Below are 22,237 nucleotides of genomic sequence, written 5' to 3'. Positions count from 1 at the left end.
GATAGAGCCACTCTCAATTCTATCTCTGACTACAGATGCCCCTGGGGTATCTTTGCCTCCTTCAAGAGCTCAAGGCTCCTAGAGGCCAAGGCTAGTATCTTCACCTGAGGCCAGGAAGGGATCCAGGGCTCAGGACTTGGGGAGGCTTCTGCAGATGAGCTTCAGAATGACAATGGACACAGAAGACATGTCACTTCTCAGACCCTAGCATCTCCCACCCCTACCCCTGGAGGGCTGTGCCCCAAATTCAGGGAATTTTAAAGGACTGTTTCCATGACAACTGCCCTTGCTTTTGCGTTGCCATGGTGTCCCTAAAGGGAAGGGAAGAGAAAGGAGGGATCAGGGAGGGAAGAGACCAGGGAGCTTGGGAAAGAAGCCTGACCAGGACCCAGTGGACATCCCTTTCTCTAACTGTGAAGCCGTCAAGCAGGCTAGCTAAAGCCAACCTAGTACAGCTGCTCTTGGGGGCCCCTCAACCTCATCCACCCACATAGGGAGGGAGTTTGGGAGAAGCTGGTGTCTGAAGTTCATCACAATGACCTAGTGAAACAGGAGCTAGGAAAGGGGCCTGCTATTCTTGGCCTGAGAAGGGCCTGGAAGTGGCAAGAAAAGTTCAGGAGGCCAGGCCTCATGACGGTCTGGAGGAGAACCCAGGTGAGCAGCTCATGGCTACCATGACAGTTCTTAAGAGGTGTCAGAAGAGGAAGAAAGAGTCAAGGGTCAGGGAGAGGCTGCATGGACAGTATTCCAGTGAGGTAAGACAGGAGGACACACACACACACACACACACACACACACACCCTGTACTACTTAGCCTAGGCCCTTCAAGACCAGCCACTTCACCTTCAATATCTGACACCCCTGGTGTCACCCCAAAGTCTCTTGTCAACCCTGGGTTCTGAAGTGGTTTTTCCTGGCCCAGTTCCTTCCCAGCGCTGTTCCCTCCAGATGAAGGATCTAGAGCAGCCTTCTATCTAGATCGCCTTCCTCTGCCAAGCACACAGCCCTTCTCAGCTCTTCCCAGAGCTAGTCCCCTTCAGAAAATCCCCAGCAGATTTCCTTCAGAAAATCCCCAGAGCTGGAGACAGAACAGTCAAATTTGCACATTGGCCCCTCGCCTCCCCCAGGGAACAAATGGAGAGACTCAAATCCCAAAGGATGGCAGACCTGTGCCCTCAGGAAGCAGTGAGTGAAGGGAGAGGCTGGATTACAGCAGTTTCAAGAGAGGCAAGAATGACGTGAGCATGGTGTCATCCGTGACACTGGGGCGAGATTCGGGAATCTTTTAGGACAGCACAGAGAGGAGTGGAGGGTCCAGCCTAGAGGTGGGGGATGGTGCCCAACCTTGAAGCGGCTGATGAGACTATGCCGAGTCAGCAACTCGAAAACAATGGTCCTCAGAGCATGGTCATCTGCTGCCCGGTTCAAGGAAAAGACATCAAAGCACCAGAGGTCCAGGTTCTGTGGAGAAACAACAGACTAGGCAGGAAAGCTCCCCTCTAGAGCTCCCCTGCTATGGCAAGATCAGCTGGACTTGTAGGCATACTTCCCAATGAACCAAGAAAGCAAAGGTGGTTATGTGGGTTTCTTTTATCCCAGGTGTCTCTCAGAACCAGAGAGACAAGAAGACAAGTGGGCGAAAATGGTTCAGAAGAACATGGAAATAGTACTTAAAAGGGAAGTAAAAATCACAGCACAAACAGAATCTAGAAGTCCCAATGGCTATTCCAACCCCTAACCTTCTCCTCTTTCCCAAAAACCCAGGGGTCACCTTGAGACAGTTGTGGACTGCAGTAGAATACGTGGGGCCCACAGCAGTATACGTTCTCCGGAACATCCTAAGAAAGAACATAGAAAAATCAAGTATACGGTCTGAGGAGCAGAGATGTAGACAACTGGGGCTGTGGAGATAGGTCAGGGTGAGTAGGGTCATGAAAGGTCAGGCTGCTGGGACAGAGGCACAAGAGAGGCAGGGGAGACTGAGTATGGGCAAACCTCACCGCTCCACGAAGATCCCCGCCTGCACAGCATGCACAATGCTTCGGAACTTGGGCTTCTCTTCTGCCCTGCGACCTTTGGCTCGGGTCTGCTGGGTGAAGGTGGAGGCCAGCCAGTCCCGCACCTCCGAAGGCACAGCATCTGACCGAAGCTCCCGAAGCTCGTCCTCAGTATCCAGAATTTGCCTGGGGACCAGGAGGAAAGTCACAGAGGAAAGAAAGCAAGTGCTTCCATACCTAGAAACCCTGCATCCAGCCATACCCGCTTAGTGACTCTCCCCCTCAACCCTCACCTGCCCTTTCTTTTACTACCGCTCTTAGTGTCTGTCTTCCTACGGAACATCTCCAGTTAGTGAAAGAGCTCACTGTGTGAGGTAGTGAGGTCACGATAGACACGATTTAGCAGACAGTGAAACACAACCTTCCAGGGATTCTGCAGGGCAGCACAGTTCACCAGAAATGAACTATAAGGTTCACATATGAAATTTAATTTTTTTCCAGGTGTGGTAGAGCAGGAGGACCAGGGTTCAAGGCCAGCCTTAGCTTACTTAAGATGGCAAGTTCAAGGCCAACCTGGATTATATGAGCCCTTGGTTCAAACAAACAAAAACAAAAACAAAAAAGAAAATTTAACTTTTCTAGTAGCTACACTAAAATGGTAAGAAGAAACTGGTCAGGGGCTTGAGAGATGACTCAGTGGTTGAGAACACTTGCTATTCTTGCAGAGAACCAGGGTTCAGATCCTAGAACCCACATTAGGCAGTTGAAACCGCCTGTAACTCCAGTTCCCCACACCCTCTCTGGCCTCCATGTTGGCATGGGCATTCATGTAGTATACATACATACATATACACAGGCACATACAAGTAAAATTAACATAAATAAATCTTTTTAAAATTAAAGAAAAAGAATGGTTTCAAAACTGGTACGTTTAGTGGTACATTTTATTTATGCTAATTCCTCCAAAATATTATTTCAAAATAAATCAACATACAATGAGTGATGACATATCTTGTGGGGGCGGGTTTCTATCTCTAGAAGCCAGGATATAATTTACAGATACATTTCAGTTCATCCTTGCACACTACATGTACTCAGTAGCCAAATGGAATCAGAGTCATCCCTCCCCGGCCAACACAGGTCTAGAGATGTGGTCCATGTAGGTCAGGACTGGATGGTTTCTAGGGTCCCTTGCATCCCTGAAGCCAGTACTTTTTCCTTTTGTCTTTTCCAGCACTGGGGATCAGACCAGAGTGCCAGGAATGTGAGGTAAGCACTGAGCTCTACCTCTCCAGGCAGTCTGTCCCTGTCTCTGCATCTCACAGCCTCTGTATCTCTGCCCCACCCTCTCTTTGTCCCTGTCACAGTCCTCTCTCCAGCTCTGCCTATCTGACATCTTCTCTGTCTGCAGGCCTCTCTCACCGTGTCTCATCGATGTAGACAGCCTCCAGCAGGGAAGCTGTGTATTCCAAGTTTTTCTTCAGCTCCTCAATGTTAACCTCCCCATTCTCCAACTGCTTCACCATGTAACGCAGCCTGCAGGGTATGAATACAGACGTCCTGTTTAGATACTAGAGCCCAGTCAGGGGGTTCCCCAACAGGGAGCACTTTGCAAAAACACCTTCAGTCTTCTGAGTTGTTAATAATTCTAACACTAATGATAACAGAAGTCAGTGTTTTTCATACCAGGCTATGGCTTCTGCCTGTAGTAACTTTATATATCCCCACAGTTTTAGCCTAGGCAGGTAGCAGCCCCAGGAGTGATGTTTCTGGGGATGATTTATTTCACAGTCTCAATATTTCCCCATGAGAGAGGGCTTTGGGATCAACACCAATCAAAACAATCCCCAGGATCCTTTCATTGTCTTGGTCAAGATGGGGAGGAGGAGCAGGTCTACAGCCCCTTGACCCTGGCAAGGACAGCAAAGGCACAGAACAAAGACCAATCTGAATGCTTTTGCCTGGCCTCACTCCACGCAGGCAGAGCTAATGGATTATGATTCCAGAATCCATCAACCAGGACAAAGCAAGTTAACCCCTGGCTGCCCGGGCTCATGCCACAGATAACCTCTGGCAGAGTCACTGTGCCATGTCCTGTCTCTGGCCCAGCTGAAGTTCCACCCTGGTGAAATGGTGGGGTGAAGCCAGGCTCTCACTCATCTGATGCCTTCCCCAAGGGGGACAGTCCCTTCATGCTTTGCAGTGTTGGATTCGGGGGCAGGGGGAGGGGTGTCACTGATTAACTGAGAGGTTTCTTGGAAGTCTGGCAAAAGCAGCTCAGAGTTCCCAAATGAAACTCTCTGGCTCTAGACAATGATTTTGAAGAAAGCAACTCACCACCCTCCCAACACATCCCACCCCCCACCCCCACCCATCACCAGGCTCTCCTGCCCAGGTGGGATGAGACAGTAGCTAGGACAATTCCACACTGAGAGGGGCTTCAGAAACCCAAGGTCACCCTGTGAGTCAGGGAGGAGAAGAGAATGAGTCAGGGACCAGAGGCTGAAATTAGCATCAATTCCCAGGGATGCTGGGGGAGGGAAAACAATGGCATGGCATTCCTGAACAGAATCGGCTATAGAATCCTGGGGTCTCAGCAGCTTTGGAATAGGGGTGCTGAAAATAGCCAGCCCCAGGAAGTATCACCAGCCAAGTCTCACCTCAGAGTCCAGCAGTCCTGGCCTACATGTCTGAGAGTAAATGGGGCAGAAGGGAAAGGGGCCAGTCTGGGGGTGGGGAGCTAGAGGGAGGAGCCCTGTGCCTCCAGAGTGGACTCTTGCCTACCTCATCACCCAGGCCACACTGTCAGACAAGGAGGGTGGGTTTAGGAAAACTCAGCCCACTCCTGCTTCACAAGGGAAAAATGAACAGAAAGGGACTAGACATCTTGGAAGACTTTCCCAGCCAAATAAGCAAGAAAAAGCCACCAGCCAGGATCTGCCAGAATATCACAGAACAAAAGGTGCACTCTGCCTTTTGGCCCAAACAGGGCTTCCCTCTCTACTTAGGCCCTGCTACTGGAGGCTTTGGAACAGGCGCGCGCGCGCGCGCGCGCGCACACACACACACACACACACACACACACACACACACACAGAAAGAAAGGCCTCTCCTACTGCCTGTGGTTCACCTCTCCTCATATTCCCACCCTTACCCTAATCTATTACTTCACTCAGACCCCTTTCAACCAAAAGCAGTGTTCCCAGTAATCAATGCCCACCACTGTCTTTCCCAACCAAGCCAGAGGAAAACCAGTGCTGGCTCCCAAGTGAACAGCCACACCCACGGCTTCTTATTTGCATTTATTTGCATAACTGCTAACAATGCAGCTGGGAAAGGATTGCAAACCGCATTTCCAATGCACAAACCCCACTCCTTGGAATGGTTTACCACACTGTATAGTCTTTGAGGCTGGAATTCCAGGTTCAAAGTTCACTTCCTGCAATGTGCCCTCGGGCAAGTCACTAATTCTGTGTGTGTGTGTGTGTGTGTGTGTGTGTGTGTGTGTGTGTGTGTGTCTTGCCTGTATGTATGTCTGTGTACCACAGGCATGCCTGGTGCCGGAGGAGTTGGGGAGCCTCCATGTGGATGCTGGGAATCAAACTAAGGTCCTTTCCAAGAGCAACAAGTGCTCTTAACCACTGAGCCAACTCTCCAGCCCCTAATTCTTAATCAGTATGTATTAAAATGTGACCTGGAGATAAAATAAAATTAAAATGTGGCCCAGAGGGACTGGGGAGATGGCTTAGTGGCTGAGTGCTTGCTACTCTCCCAAGGACCTGAGTTCAGTTCCTAACACTCTTGTTTCTCCAAGGATTCAACATCCTCTGCTGGCCTCCACAGGCACCTACACACAGGTAGTATATATGCCATGCACAAAAATAAATAAATACACATAAAAATAAAATATTTTTTAAAAGCAGTCTAAGCCAGGCAGTAGTAGCACTTGCCTTTAATCCTAGCACTCGGGAGGCAGAGGATTTCTAAGTTCAAATCAAGCCTGGTCTACAGAATGAGTTCCAGGACAGCCAGGGCTAACACAGAGAAACCCTGTCTCAACCCTACCCTCTTCAAAATAAATAAATAAACGTCTGGAGACGTTATTTATGATACCAGCATCACCTTAAATCAAAATGTAGACTCCAAACTTCACTGCACATTTGTGGGACCAGAGGAAGGCATGCATTTTTAAAATTTATTACTCCTGTGTGTTTGTGTGTGTGTTGAATGTGTGTGTGTGCTGAATGTGTGTGTGTGTTGAATGTGTGTGTGTGTTTGTATGTGTGTTGAATGTGTGTGTGTATGTGTGTGTGTGTTGAATGTGTGTGTGTGTGTGTGTGTGTGTGTGTGTGTGTGTGTGTTGAATGTGTGTGGATGCAGGTGTGCCATGACCCTTGTAGAGGTTGGAGGACAACTTTGTGTAGTCCATTTTCCCCTTTGGCTTTCACGTGAATTCTGAGGACTGAACTCAGGGTCAACAGGCTCACTCCAAAGCTCTTTACTCCCTGAGTCACCTCCCTGGCCCAGAGCCACAGGTTTTTAATGAATACCCTAAGTGATTCTTAAGCACTCAGCTTTTTACTCTAGAGCCTCAATTTCTTCAGCTGAGAAGTGGTAAAGCAGTCACACAATGATATTAAGAGAACTAAAGGAAATAAATGTGCAACAAGCCTGGCACGGGCTAGAGATCCCCATAAATATAACCTGGACAGGAATCAACTGACAGTTTCACTGGCTCCCACTCTGCCCCAACAACAGTCCTTCAAACCCAGCAAGCACCTTCCTGTTCAGTCTTAGTCTAGGAGAAGAAATACAGTTTACATGCAGGAGATGACAGAAAACGTTAGTGACTAGCGTCTCTCCTATACAGTTTAAAACCTCATTTGATTCTTACAGGCATGTTAGGAAAGAAGAAAGTGTCTTTTACCCAAGGTCAAAGGACTTGTCAGTCTCAGGTTGGCAAAGCCCACAACTCACACTAAAGTGAAGGAGACCTACCTATGTCCCTACACTTGGATGGTATGATGACAGCACAAGTCTGACAGTGTAATTAGCTTGTTGAGAGACATAGGGCATTGCACCAGAGCCTCAGCCATGTCCACCTTAAGTGTTCTGCTGTCTGGACCCGTCAGTGAATTCACAGGACATGGCAATTGTCAGTGTGGCACAAACAGTGCCTGGTTTACCTTGGTCTCCATACTCAGAGCACACCGTATGTGCTCAATAAAAGTTCATCAACTAATCTGGGCGGTGGTGGCACATGCCATTAATCCCAGCACTCGAGAGGCAGACTGATCTCTAAGTTCAAGGAATGCCTGGTCTGCAGAGTGAGTTCCAAGACAGTCAGAGAAACCCAGTCTCAAGGGGGAAAAGAAAGGTCATCAACTAGAGGTGTAGGAAGACCAATCAAATGGAAGGCCACCTGCCAGAACTTACAAAGGACACTTCCCAGACAGGCTTCTGAAAGATTACTGGTGAGCCCTGGGACAGGAGTGAAGCTATAGGTTGACTTTGAACCATTTACATTCCCCTTCTCTGGCTGCTAGATTTCAACCAGGAACACACAAAGAGCTTCTGTAGGAGTCTGAACAAAACATGATCAAAGCACCAGAAAGAGGCGTGGGGGCGGGGGGAGATTAACGAGTAAATTTGACAAATAAGAAATCCAAGAAGAGGAGCTGGACTCAGGCAGCTGAGAGGATCCAGGTGCTGAACTGTATCCTCCTAAAGTCAAATACACATGTGGGTACACGTGTGCGCACACACCATATGCTAGACAGCAAGGCCTCCTTTATCTCAAAGTCCTTCAGAGGAAAGACCCCCATCCCTCACTAGCTGCAGAAAGTCCTTTTCTCCACCCACATCACTTCTAGTCCAGCCCTGTTTTAGACCTCAGAGAACCTGGCCCCTCCCTGGAAAACAAAACAAGTCTCCAGGAAGACTGCAGTTTCCCAGAATTCCTTACACCCCATCCATACCCACTTCACCATCACATTTCCTCCTTCACTTTCAGTGCCCTCTGATCTGGACCCTTGGCAGGCCCCAGTCTCCCCTGGCTCTAGTTGGAATGGAAGACTCTGGCAACAATAATCCTAACACACAGAAGACCCCAATCCATTTCTATGGATCACAATGTGACAGGCAATCTGAGTATTTCCAAAGTTGCCTGCCACTATTCCAGTACCAAGACTGCCACAAAGATCTTTGTAGGTAGGGGGCTTAGAAAAAGACTGCTTCAACCCAGGGGGCTGAGAGAAGAAGACAAAGAAAGGGCTAGCAAAGAACTCAGTGGCAAAGCTCTTACCTAACATGTACAAGGACCTGTGCCCCCTCCAGCACTAGGGAAGAGAGAGGGAGAGAGGGAGGGAGGGAAGGAGGGAGGGAGGGAGGGAGGGAGGGAGGGAGGGAGGGAGGGAGGGAGGAAAGAAAAAGAAGGAAGGAAGGAAGGAAGGAAGGAAGGAAGGAAGGAAGGAAAGAAAGAAAGAAAGAAAGAAAGAAAGAAAGAAAGAAAGAAAGAAAGAAAGAAAGAAAGAAAGAAAGAAAGAAAGGGTGGGCCTGGTATGGTAGCTCATACCTGTGATCTCAGCACTTAGGAAGCAGAAACAGGAAGAATGTCATGAGTTCAAGGCCAGTCTGGGCTACAGAGTGAGGGAAGAGAGAGATGGGGGCTGTAGGGGATGCAGGCATGTGAGGTCTTAAGGATACCAGGGATCAGGAAAGGGAGAGAGAGGAGAAACCTGTGAAGACACCTGTCATAGTCAAGCAGAAGTGATAAACAGCAAAAAGAAATGGAAATAGAAGAGTTCACAAGCAACCACCCCTCTCCTCCCCTCTCCCCTGGCTTCCCCTCTCCCCTGGCCTCCCCTCTCTTCCTGGCCTCCCCTCTCTTCCTGGCCTCCCCCCCTCTCCCCTGGCCTCTCCCCTCTCCCCTGGCCTCCCCTCTCTCCTGGCCTCTCCCCTCTCCCCTGGCCTCCCCTCTCTTCCTGGCCTCCCCTCTCCCCTGGCCTCTCCCCTCTCTTCCTGGCCTCCCCTCTCCCCTGGCCTCTCCCCTCTCTTCCTGGCCTCTCCCCTCTCCCCTGGCCTCCCTCTCTTCCTGGCCTCCCCTCTCCCCTGGCCTCCCCTCTCCCCTGGCCTCCCCTCTCCCCTGGTCTCCCCTCTCCCCGGCCTCCCCTCTCCCCTGGCCTCCCCTCTCCCCTGGCCTCACCCTCTCCCCGGCCTCCCCTCTCCCCTGGCCTCCCCTCTCTTCCTGGCCTCCCCTCTCTTCCTGGCCTCCCCTCTCTTCCTGGCCTCCCCTCTCTTCCTGGCCTCCCCTCTCTTCCTGGCCTCTCCTCTCTTCCTGGCCTCCCCTCTCCCCTGGCCTCCCCTCTCCCCTGGCCTCCCCTCTCTTCCTGGCCTCCCCCCTCTCCCCTGGCCTCCCCCTCTCCCCTGGCCTCCCCTCTCTTCCTGGCCTCCCCTCTCTTCCTGGCCTCCCCTCTCTTCCTGGCCTCCCCTCTCCCCTGGCCTCCCCTCTCCCCTGGCCTCTCTTCTCTTCCTGGCCTCCCCTCTCTCCTGGCCTCCCCTCTCCCCTGGCTTCCCCTCTCCCCTGGCCTCCCCTCTCCCCTGGCCTCCCCTCTCCCCTGGCTTCCCCTCTCCCCTGGCCTCCCCTCTCCCCTGGCCTCCCCTCTCCCCTGGCCTCCCCTCTCTTCCTGGCCTCTCCTCTCTCCTGGCCTCTCCTCTCTTCCTGGTCTCCCCTCTCCCCTGGCCTCTCCTCTCCCCTGGCCTCCCCTCTCCCCTGGCCTCCCCTCTCTTCCTGGCCTCCCCTCTCTCTCTGCCCCCCTCCTCTGACCTCCCCTCTCCATCTTGGTCCTGCTCCTCCTGCTGCCCTTCCTCCTGGCCTCTCCTCTTTCTCTACCTGCCTCCCATCTCCTGTCTTCTACTCCACTCTCTTTCTGCCTCCTTTCTCCTCCCCTCTCCCTGGCACTTACCTAAGGATGGGCCCCTGGAGATGACTCCTCTGGACAGGAACAGGGTTTGCCATGGAAATCAAAGTTCTCTACTCAAAATATCAAAAAGCCAACCCCAGGGCCCAAGGGCCCCTACTGGGGAACAACTCCTTCTTGAACCCCCTAACTTCCTCTTCCAGGTTCCAGCAGAACTAAGCAACTGACCAGAGAGCACTTTTTGGACAGGGAACTGGAAGGGCCTGGCTAGAGAGATGATGAGGCAGAGACCTAGCCCACAGGAACTGGGTGAGAGGCCGCGGGAAAAGTTTCACATCTGAATCAGACTGAAAACAAGAATCTGCTGTCAGAAGAGTCCCAGAAAGGCCAGAAATAGCACAGGCCAGCCCCTTGCTCTGAGGAGGTGGGGCTCCTCTTTGGGAAATAGGGATTAGCAGGCAGTGTCCGGAGGCAGGGACGGGAACCATCCTGAATCTGTCACGGAGAAGTCTATGGTAGGAGTGGAAGAGGCTCAGCCAGAGCCCAGAGGGGCTAAGCAGATCCATCTCCTGCAAATCTGGGCTTCTCCTAGGGCCTTTCTCCCAGGAGCCTTGGCCCACCTGAGAGAATTCACAAGGCAGGAGAATGAGCTCCCCAGAGAGTGAGTAGCAGTTGGGAAGGGGCTTGCAGAAACTAGAGACGCTCACAAGCAGGGAAGTGCTCCCCACTCCACAGTGAATGAAAAGTTTGTTGTTGGGGAACTTGTTCAAAGAAAGAGAATGTGGGGTGATGGGCGGGGCCTGGCAGAAAACAACAACCAGAAATAAACAAAGAACAAACAGACACACAAAAACCGATGCTAGCCAAATTACTCCTGATTTACATGCAGAGACTGGGGGTACCGTGAATAAACCAGAGTGAGGACAACACAGCTCAGGAGAAGAGGAGTGACGACAGAGCACAGGAGGGCCAAAATGGGGCTCCCGGAGAGCTTAGGGACCAAGACTGCTCTTCCATCTCCGTGACTTCGCCCTCCAGGAAAAAAAGCCTAGCCTCCGCAACCCAAGTGTACTGCGCACACAGCCCCAGCAGCTTCCCGATTGGCTACAAGATGACATCACCAATACAAGTGCATTGGGGCCACGATTGGTCTACTGGGGCTAAGGCGGAGCTTAGGAGGAGTTGGGAGTGTTAAAGCCAAAAGTATCCTCAAATCTAGGGTCCCGCATTAGGCGTGGATTGGGGGAAAGGGCTCGCAGGGATGAGCATGGCCAAAAAAAGGGAAAAAGAAAGAAGCAAACCCAGAGCTCTGGTTTTATGACGGGAAGTCTTTTCCCTCCTTCCTTACCGCTCAGAAGCCGAGAAATTAAAATACCAGTACTGTGCCAAGGCCTTAAAGGAGTATAAACAAATGAAGTTTAGGGACCTGCTGTTTCTCAGCAGCGGAGCTCTCTGACAAGTGGAAGTGGGCTTCGACTGCAGATGAGTGGTAGAGGATAAAGACCCACGGGTTGCTCTCTAGAGGACTGGTAGCCAAGAGGGGTTGCTGTGAGGCAGGGGGACCACTCTCTGTGCCCCGCTGCCTTCACCCTCCCTTCCATGGCCACCAGATGCTTAGCACTTTCAGAAAGAAAGTGCTAGACCCAGCATCACGGTCTCCGGCCAAGCTTTGGCTTGTTTTGCTCCTGCTGACTCCGAAGGATGGCGGGAGGGGGGGGATGACAGCCAGCTGCATTCAGCCCCAAACAGCAGCATCCTCCAAGCTGTGCCAGCTTCCCGTCCTGCCCTGCTCTGCTAATCTCAACTCTCCCACTGAGAGGTAAACATTAATTTAAACTGGAGAGGATATCTTGTCATCCTACTCTCTTGCCCGCAGCACCAAAGGTAGCACACAAATGGCTGCTCACCCCATACCATGTGCTGTGTCACCTAGTCCAGCCTGTGATTATAAATAGACGCTAGTAAAGAGAGATTTAGGGGCAACCATCGTCCCTTTCCTGGGAACTCATCCAGACCTTGTACTCTACCTCTGACAGAGCTAAGTCACCTGGCTAGGAGGAAGGACAGAGATGCGTAGACCCCACAAGAAGTCCAGTATCAAATTTCTCTTCAGCCCTTAAATATGATAATTTATTTTTATTAGTATATGTTAATAAATTGTGTCATTTTATGTTATTATGTTAACATAAAAAGTTAGAGGTTTCATTATGGCACTTCCATATTTATATGTCATTTTTGCTTGCTTGGGATTTTTGCTGTTGTGGTTTTTGTTGCTGTTCGAGTTTTTTTTTTAGACTTTATTGTTGTTTTGTTTGTTTGTTTGTTTGTTTGTTTGTTTGTTTGTTTGAGACAGGGTCTTTCTCCATAGCCCTAGAACTCATGATGTAGGCCTGGCTGGCCTTGAACTCACAAAGACCACCTTCCTTTGCCATCCAAGTGCTGGAATTAAAGGTGTGTGCCTCCACACCTGGCTTTATGCTTTGTTCTTATTCACCCCTCTCCTCCACTGCCCTCTCCCATCCTCCATGACCCCTTTTTGCTGGGTCCTCTCCCCTCCAAATCATCTCCCCACTTGCTTTCCTGTCACATTTATTCCCTTGCTCACTCTTCCCCTCCCCTCTTCTAAGGTCTCTTCCGCCCCTGTTACAATGACCATTTCTACTTTCATTAACCCTTAAAATTAGAGGTAGAAAAAGCCCAAGCACAGGCTTGGCCTCCCTGTCCTCCCACACTCAACTTTCTCCACCTGTACCAAGGACTAATCATTGGCACAGGGGACAAATGTTGCGTCTGGTCAGATAAACTGAGAGTGGGAACAGGAGTAGTGCTGTGGGAGCGATTATCCAGCTGTTCTCAGGGGTCCAAAATCTCAGAAACTTGGGGAGAGGGGAGAAAATCAGCTAAGTCCCATTTTAAAATGACATGAGTAAAAATCAGGAGAGTTTGTCTTCATTTTCTCACTGTGTAGGACCATGGGCAGATCTCTCTGAGTTCTAGTTTCCATGTTTAAATCTGGCAAATACGACATGCTTCCCAGAAGTCTAGTGAGGACCTGATGAGATAGTTATGAGAGCACTTTGGGAACTATACAGTGGTACATCCATGCAAGAGATTATTGCTTTAGTCCAATCCTTTAGTTAGTTTTGCAAATATTCATTGAGAGGTTTCCATAAACAAAGTCCCAGATGCCCACTAGTACCCAGGACCCAATTTTCTCATGCAGTCTTCTATGTGCGGAAAATCTCTAGTCTCTCCTCGTGTCTAGGGCTTCTCTCTCTTCTGTAGTCCACAGGAGCTGGAAGGCAGCAGAAGCAGAGGCAGGGACTGTGCAGAGCGTGGAGCTGCAGCACCCAGGAGCAGCCAGAACTTTGCCCCACACTCCCCTCAATCCCTGCTTCCCATTGCTATCTGAGCAGCTCTAGTTCTGGCAGCTGGCGGGGTAGAGTGGCGGGGGTGGCTCTAGAGATAAAAATAGCCCCCAAGTGGCAGAACTGGGGTGCCATTCTGGAAGATGACAGAACTCAGGTTGATATAGTAGCCATGGTATCCACGGGAAATCTCTAGGCACTGGACAGGGGAGGGGTTCGAGGAAAGGGCAGAGATACTGTCAGCACTTTCCCATCCTGATGGGTGGTGCTGTTAATGAGGTAGATAGAAGCCCAAAAGATCAAAAAGAAATTAAATAGAAGTGTAGAAGGTCCTGGAAGGCAAAGAGGGACAGAAAGAAATCTGGGAGGTGCTCCAGAAGATGGCTAGGACAAACACTGAGCCACAGAGTGAAGGAGTCTGCTTCTCCCTTGCTTGTGCATGAAAACAGCTCCCCAGTCTCCTAACTAGAAGTCATTCCTAACGAGTGTTCCTAGCAACAGTCCAGCACAGCTCAGACTGTGCCATGGAAAGATACAATTTAAGCAGCTTAAGCCTTATATCAGACTAATAAGAACTCAGGTGTCCCAATGCCCGGCCCAGTACAGCACACAAATGTATCACCTCTCCCTTAGATTTCAGCCCTTGAGAAAGGGAGTAATTGGGAGAGGTAGGCAATAACATAAGGTGAAGGCAGATGGGAGAGGAGGTGCCAGGACCCCATTCAAAAGAATGCTTCTCCAACTCACTTGTCCATTGATCCCTCTCCCTGCACTGTGGAGTTCTGCTTATTAGCCACCTCCACAAACCACCCCACTAGTCCAATAGACCACATCCCAGCAGATGTCTTGCTTCTAGGAAACTGACCAGATGCTTAAAGCAGTCTAAGATGAGTAAGAGCTGTCAGCTTGGCAAGAGACGACTGTAGGTGTGGGGCAGCATAAGGCTGGGTCAGCAGGATTACAGTCTAGTTGCAGTACAGACCCCATCCTACCAACTAGCTCTGGGCATTGGCTGCTTCCTCTGTAGCCCTGTGCAGCTCTTACATTCAGGGCCTGGCTTTGCAGGCACTAGGGAAGCAGGGTATCTGGGCCTTGATTCCCAGGTTCTAGAATTCTTCCTTTCTGATTAGCTCACTGCTTCCCCCAATCAGCATTTACCAGGTCTTAAAGGAAGAGGATAGCTTCCTTTTTTATCAGAGAAAGGTCACTCACTATCTAACCACTATGAATTTCCCAGGAAGTTCTCCTGCATATCTACCCTCAATCCATTCTGTAGCAATCAAAACAACGGCCAACTTTGTTGACATTTCAAAGGCAAGCAGAGGAGATGTGTTATGCATCTTCCAGGTTGGAATTCCTAAAGCTCTGGCTTGGTGCAGAGATGCTCCAGGCTATGAAACTTGGCAAGTGTGCTCACTCATCCCAGGCTCAAGGGAGTTTCCAAACAAGGTGGACATAGAGGACAGAACTAGGGAGAAGGTGCCAGGCTAGATGTTGGATGACTGATAAACAAGGGAGCAGGAAGCTAAGAATGTGGAAGGAAAGGGAAAACTTCTGAGGCCCAGGATCCTGTCAGTCAAAGGTTCCCCAGACACCTGACCCAAAAGCCCCACTCCTTTCCCAGCCTAAACGATGCCAATACCAGCTGGCAGCCTCAGCCCACTGCAGCCACCTTAATTATTTGTAAATCTGACTTCTCATTGCAGCTGTACAATCAACTGACCTGAGAGCCCAGCTCAGCCAAGAATAACCTTAAAATACTCCTGACCCTTCTCTCAGCCCTATCCCCAGGCCTCCCTGGATACAGCTTGGCCTTCCTCTCTGCCAAACCCCATTACAGCAGAATCCTAACCTGATGTTTTCTTCCGAACCAATAAGAACGGTAGATAGAACAGGAGCTGGGGGGGGGGGGGGTAGTGTGTGTGTGTGTGTGTGTGTGAGAGAGAGAGAGAGACAGAGAGACAGAGAGAGAGAGACAAAGAGAGACAGAGAGAGAGAGACAGAGAGAGAGAGAAAGAGACAGACAGAGACAGAGAGACAGACAGAGACAGAGAGACAGACAGAGACAGAGAGAGACAGAGACAGAGAGAGACAGAGAGAGAGAGAGAGAGAGAGAGAGAGAGAGAGAGAGAGAGAGAGAGAGAGAGAGAGAGACTAACAACACCACTTGGAGAGCCCTGCATTGAATGCGTAGCAACAACTTTTCTCTGACCCCTGCACAGGAACCCCTCTCCCTGTCCATCCCATCTCAGCCCCTCCCAGAACTCCCTCCCAGCTCTCTTGGACCAGCTATCATCCCCCTTAGGGGACAATCTCTGGATCTAACTACTTCTCGCCTCCCCAGTGTCTCACCTCCACCCCACCTGCTGCCCTCGTTTTAGGCCTCTTTCTCTGCAGCTGTCCTGGAGAGAGTTGGAAAATAGCTACTCAACTTCCATACCTGAGAAAACCAGCCCCTTGAGATTCAAAGTCAATTACTTGGCTTCTTCCCTGGAGGAACTGAGAGGATGAGGTTGCTGATCAGGCAGAAGAGAGGTCCTGCAGGAAGTGGGAGTGGGGCTGGACTCTGAAGAAGGCCCAAAGGGTGTCTTTCAGTCAACTCACCCCACAGTCACCACAGCAACACCTACATGATGGGATCCTCCCCACAGATTCTCTGGCTCCCAGCCAGAAATGAGGAGGAGGAGGAGGCTGAAGACAAGAGGGGATAAGTGAAGGCAACAGGGGCCAAGAGGGCAATGTGGGACACAGAAAAGGAGGAAAATGAGTCTAGGAAAGAAAGGAAACCCAAGAAAGATGGGGGCAGAGGAGAGAAAGAGAAGAGAGTAAGAAGGGTCAGAGGGAAGGAAGGGGACAGCAGAGGCCTTAGAGATTTCCTCAACCATTCTTTTGCAGACTCAAAGACAAGTAAGACCCTTGTAAGGGTTTAGTGGTGGCTAAGCTGGCTAGTTGGTCTTTCAATTTTAGAAACAGAGTCTCATGTAGCCCAAGTTGGCCTTAAACTCCCCCGAATGCTTAGATAATGGGTATGCACTGCCGCACCTGGTCTCAAGGTTTTCTTTTCCTCCGTTCTAGTCTGGGAGGGAATGAGAGGGGAACGGTCTAGAGAGGTCCAGGCTTTTCTCTGAATCCCACCTGGCTTTCCAGGCCTATTGCCCTTCACCTTCCTCTGGGCAAAAAATGTCAAGTAAAACCTCACATGTAGCCACTCTGTCTTCCCAACCTGCCTCCTGGGGCTCTGAGCAAGCATAATAGTATCTGGGTTCTACAGGACTTGCAGAGAACTTCTAAAATAAGAAGTAGAAGAAATGCAAAGTTAAAGTAGAAATAGGAAACATATGATAGAAGAGGGGACTATTACAACCAGAAGGAGAGGTTCCCTAAGCCATAGCTGGCAGTGAAGGAAGAAGAGCTGACCCAGAGGGAGAAAGATCCCCTCACTCGGTGTTCTCTCTTCTCCACAGTTCCAGGTAGCTGCGGGATATGATCTGCCTGACAATATTATCCCAGGCCAATAATTTATGATAAATGCAGAAGGGGGTTCCCCAACACACACAGGACCCCACCAAGAAGGAGGGCTGCTTCTCACACTGACCATTGCTCAGAACGACAATTGTTTCATCTTTGTCCAGTTCAGCCATTGGGACAAAATAACAAAGACTTCAGCTCTCCTTTCACAGTAACCCACATCTTTCACAATTTAGCTCATTTCCAGCCCCACTGAGGTCAGAAACATGTCCTCACCCCTCCCATGTAATCAGCAAAACTCGTTTAAATCATGCCCCAAATATTGAGGTCCAGTTTACTTGATATTCATGTATTCCTGCCTCCCAAATCTTCATCTTTTTCTCTCATCCAGTCATTAGTCTTCCATTAATTCCTTCACAAAGCAAGTTCCACCATGCTGAAAGATCTCCAGACTCTATCATTTAAAGCCCCTTCCATATGGACAATACCAAAGAATAGAGACTCTGGGAAACCATATGAGTTCAAGATCACATGGCACAGAAATGTCAGAGTGGGAATTTGAGCCCAAACTTACCTCCTGATATTCTCTCTGACCTTCCATTATTAGCCTCCATGACTCCTCCAGTACCTATTCTGACCAGATGTGTGGGAAGCTCTTTCTTTTATCTGAATTTGAGTTGCCCTGTATCTGGGTCTCTCCTCAGCTTACTGCAAGAATTCCCCTCCCTCTACATCCCAGACGCCACTCAGTCCTCATTCACACAGTGCTGTGAAGGAAAGAGAGATGATGGGAAAGGCAGTATAAAAACCAAGGAGACATTCCCTGGACCATAGCGAGAAATGAAAGAGACAGGGCTGGTTCAGGGAAGACAGCAAAAAAGCCCCCACTGAGGTCTGAGAGGACTGGCGCTCCTGTTGCCAGAGGTGGAAGGAGCCACAGATCATCCTGCAATCTCCACAGCAGCTCCACAGCTATATGCACAGAAGGGGGAATGACAGCAGGATTCCAATGCTGGTAAGAGCCACACAAGATTACTGGATAGAACATATTCGACATGATAACCAATGGCAGGATCAATCAGTGAGACTCCGGGTCCAGTCCCTCAGATTCCTCCTGCTGCCCTCTGGATCTCCCCCAGGACTGAAGATCACACATACACCATATCTCATTACTAGCATGTTCATTCACATACACTTGTACATCATCTCATCCATGCCTAGAAACATGAGGCATTCGGGTAGGAGCATACCTTCCCAGCATATTAACTGTCAAACACACCATTCATAACCATAAAAAAAAAGAGAGAGAGAGAGAGACCATCATGGAGCTGTGCTTCTGTAATTCATCACCCTCTACCCAGATTTATAGATATACATATCTGGCACTCACAGTTTCAGTCTCTCATTGACACAAAACACAGCCTTTGTATCCTCTCTGTAACTCACTCAGTTCCAGGCTCTATCCTGAGATTCAGTAACTCAAAACATAGCAACCATACCATCTCCCTTTCTTCTGCCTCTGTTTCCTGCCCATGCCTGCCTCCTGTGTGGAGGTACACATACACCACAGAGTTGGAGAAAGAACTGGATTCCATGACTTCATACACACATAATACATTAATTTCTTTCTTCATTCCCTTATAATAGTATTTCTTGAGAGCCTGTGTTGTTCAAGGTACCACATGAGACTCTATGAAACAAAGATAAGCAAATATCACCTCAAATAGGTCCTTGTTCTAGCTAGACTCAGCTATTATGACCTTGAACCTCTGGAGTCCTGAAAATAAAGCAAGGGAGAGACAAGAAAAGAAGATTGTGCCTTTACTGTCCCACAGACAGGAGGAATTTCTATCTGTAAAATGTAAAATCCTGAGAGAAACTGGGGCAGAGATGGGAGTGAGGCTTGTATTGCCCTGGGAGATGGAACTCACATCTGTGTTTTCATGTGTGCATAACCCCCAAAGAAAGACTGGGCAAAAACCCAGAGTGGCAGGATTTTACCTCCTGTATAAGAGTAGCAAGATGGTGTGCCTCTCCACACCACTGACAGCTCCTTGAGGGCAGGAAGCATTTTCACTTCATCCAGTAGTGCATCTCCAACATCTAGCATGCTACCTTTCCCAAGCAAGGCACCCAGACTGTTCTTGAATGAAAAAATAAACGAGCCAAGGCAGCTCAATCAATCATCAATCTTGGTTTGTCTTATTCAAAAAAGACTCTAAAAACTACTTCTACATCTAGACTCTCTCCCCCACAGTCCCCAATTCCCTCTGGTCTTAAAAGGGGACAGCCAAGTCACATCGCTCATCTTCAGCTGGAGATGCTGAAATCAACATGACCAGCCCCTCATTTCCAGGCTGCCTTCCTCAGCCTCTTTATTTATGAATCTCCTGAGTTAGAAAAGTTTCCCTGCTAGCCAGAAGTAAAATCTCACTGTTAGAGACTTGCCCAATTCATACAGTCTCAGATTCTCAGCTGACCCTTGACAGAGTCCTAGTGTGGGAAATGGGATTCCTGAATGTTCTTTCCAATAAGAAACTGCCCTGCATGATTCGATTAGTGGAGGCTTTGTATCCATAGGCAAAAGCACCCTAAGAGTCTGGATGTCCTAGATTAGAACTTTAAAGGGAGGGGGAGTAGGATTGTTGGGTTTGGGAACCAGATACATAAATAGACAGATAGATAGAAATCCCATCTGTCTTCATTTCCACTTAGTGCCTAGTCCTGAGACAGTCATGTCTACCTCCCTGTTTCCAGACCAAACGACCTCTTTTACCCTCACCCCTGAGAAGGAGGGAGGGCCCTGTTTCCATTTCAGGGAATTCCTCCTTTCTCGCTTCTTTAGAAACAATGACTAGATGGCTGGGAAACGCCTACCTAGGAAGGAAGAAAGGAAGGAAGGAAGGAAGGAAGGAGGGAGGGAGGGAGGGAGGGAGGGAGGGAGGGAGGGAGGGAGGGAGGGAGGGAGGAAGGAAGGAAGGAGCCTGAAATCCTGTTGGTTTTTGTTTTTGTTTTTGTTTCCTTCTTCTGGTTGTCAAAGCCTCCTTAGTATTCAGACAAAGACAAATCCAGAAAGCCATCAACCTGGGCTCTACCTTTAAATCTTTCTCTACCTTGAGAAAAACAAAACTGAAAATCCACTCCTGGGGGTGAATCAGCTAGCTAGCATTCCTTAGGACCAACTTGCTGAAGTGACATAGACCAAATTAATCAATGAGGTCACTGATTCTTGCCCACCATGTAAGGCCATCTCAACTAAAGCACTGTGGAAACAGGCTACCTCTACAGTTTTCTCTCCAGAGTTCAGTACCATCTTCTGGGGTCCTCTTTTCTCACATTAAAGAGGAAAACAGCTTTTCATTTTCAGGAAAGACTTTTACTTAGATAGAAAAATGTGGAAGGTGATGAAAACGGCAAATCCATTCTACCACAGGGTCCTGCTACCTGGAACGAGGGTCAAGTCTGATCAGCCATTAGTGCCATCCTGAGACACTGGAATTCTGTCTGTGGCCCCTGATGCCTCATCCTTCCTCTCAGCCACTTCCTCACCGGCCACTCTCCTCAGCTTAGTTACCATTAGCAGAGCATCATTTTCTGTCTATCAAGACCCACCCAACAAAAATCTATTCAATTCGGTTTTCTATTTCTTTATCCTAGAACTCATTCCAAGGCTGCGCTTCATAGAATCCAGCAAATTGCACTGGCCAGAGGCAGCGAAGGCGGGGGATGAAAGAGCACATTTGGATTCCAAGCCTTGTTGCCCACTGTGCCTCATTCTCCCTAAGGCCTCTGTAAGCAGCAAGCGTATAAATCAGACTCACCTGCTCAATCTAAGCTGTCAACTCATCACCACTGGTGAAATATTTAAAGAACAAAACAGACATGGGCATCTGTCCACCTCCTACCTTTATTCCCTCCCTTTATCAGAACCAAGGAAGAAAAGACTCAATGCTTGCTGCTGAGGGAACTGAAGAAGAATGGGGTTCAGGGATGGTTATCATTTTGTTTCCTATCGATCACCTCTTTCCTAGGGCTGCAGAGAATCTCTTAGAGATTCTCTTATTTTCTGACTAAGAATCAACAGACTGCAGAGATTATCCAATGGCACCTGCCCGGGAGATGAACACTGTGAATGACTTGTCTCAGATCCAATCCTGTTCTGCTTTGAGGAGCAAGATAAAAACTTCCTTTTCTTGCTCAGAATGGTTCATGGAACGCCTGAGCCCTTCCTCTCTTTTATTCTTCTCCATTAACTCTAGTCCCACAATAAGGAATGATGCCTACATGTGCTTGGAGATCCTGGGAGATCCTGTATAAACAAAAAGGCTTTGATTAAGCCAATTATGCTGTTCCTGTCAATCAATCTTCTTCTCCACCACCACCCTTCTAGCTCACAGGTGAGGGTTCCAGTCACTTCTCCAGACTCCAGGTGGATCATTAATATGCAATTTCCAGACCCCAAAGCAGATGATTCTGTCAAGTACAGGGCACCCTCATCCTGCTCTCTGTAGGATGCAGGAGGCAGACCTACCAATCCCAAAGAAGATACATAGAACCCACAGGTTGGCACAAGTATTGCCCTGCACTAGATCCGCATTGGTATGCAAGCACTCTTCACACCTCTGACCCATGGACACTGGTGCACATGCATGCAATGTGTCCCATATCTGCACAACCTGCTCATGGATATGTGTGAGTCAGCCTGACACCTCCTAAAAGCTGCCTGTCCGCAGCCCTGTCACACCACACATACTGTGTGCTGCCTCTTCGAGCTGCTGCGTGTGACACCCTGTCACCCAAAGGGCCACAAACACAAGCACAAGCTTTGCAACTCCTAAACCCGCTCTAGCCAAAGAGCCTCCTCTGCAGATGCTTCACACATGTGGCCTGGACACGGGTGTCAGGGCCATGTTTCCTCGCACCTGCCAATATGTGTGCCCAGAGAATCTACCTGCTGGGTCCAGTTGCTCACCTCCCCCCTACACACACACACACACACACACACACACACACACACACACACACACACACACACACACACACTCACACAGAGCCCAGGCTCCCCCTCTCCACATTCCTTTGCCAGAAACTCACAGAGACCGCAGCTTAATCCACATCTTCTTGCTGGGGGCGGACTTCAGCTCCAGGGGTGATGGACAATCCGACTCCAGCATCTCTGGAGGACTGCGGGGGGACAGCTCCATGCTTAGCCACTGTCTAGGGAACAGAAGGAGGAGACAGCACCTCTGCTCAGCTTTGACCCCTTGCCGAGAGACCCTCTCCCCTCATCTTAGACCCTTCCCACCTGCGGCTGGCGTGGACCAGCCAGGCCGGTGTCTCTGGACTCGGCCCAAGCTAACAAAGCTGCAGTTCCTGCGGCTGCTCCTCTCGTGCTGCCCGGCCAAGCTCTGGGCTCCCTCTTCCAGCCCTCCGCGCCGCCGCCGCCGCCGCCACCGCCGCCGCTGCCGCTACCTCCGCCGCCGCC

At 49.7% G+C, this 22,237-nt stretch overlaps 1 protein-coding gene across 3 annotated transcripts in view; it reads right to left on the bottom strand.

Annotated features, from left to right (window-relative positions):
- Positions 1 to 22,237, bottom strand: part of Pde1b (phosphodiesterase 1B) — a 28,861-nt gene extending 6,624 nt beyond the window's left edge. Inside the window, exons 1-6 of one of the 3 annotated variants that reach the window (XM_006981790.4) lie at positions 22,058 to 22,237; positions 21,847 to 21,969; positions 3,420 to 3,533; positions 2,001 to 2,183; positions 1,772 to 1,838; positions 1,345 to 1,461 (exon numbers count right to left, since the gene is read on the bottom strand). In XM_006981790.4, coding sequence (XP_006981852.1) covers positions 1,345 to 1,461; positions 1,772 to 1,838; positions 2,001 to 2,183; positions 3,420 to 3,533; positions 21,847 to 21,956 — 591 coding nt within the window. In that variant the 5' untranslated portion in view covers positions 21,957 to 21,969; positions 22,058 to 22,237. Of the gene's footprint in view, positions 1 to 1,344; positions 1,462 to 1,771; positions 1,839 to 2,000; positions 2,184 to 3,419; positions 3,534 to 9,961; positions 10,266 to 10,818; positions 10,946 to 21,846; positions 21,970 to 22,057 lie in introns of those variants that run through there. The other 2 variants (XM_076556988.1, XM_006981791.4) reach the window with 2 other exon arrangements.

Source organism: Peromyscus maniculatus, chromosome 20, assembly GCF_049852395.1.
Source record: "Peromyscus maniculatus bairdii isolate BWxNUB_F1_BW_parent chromosome 20, HU_Pman_BW_mat_3.1, whole genome shotgun sequence".
NCBI classification, from domain to species: Eukaryota; Metazoa; Chordata; class Mammalia; order Rodentia; family Cricetidae; genus Peromyscus; species Peromyscus maniculatus.
This window is presented reverse-complemented; position numbering and strand designations above follow the sequence as displayed.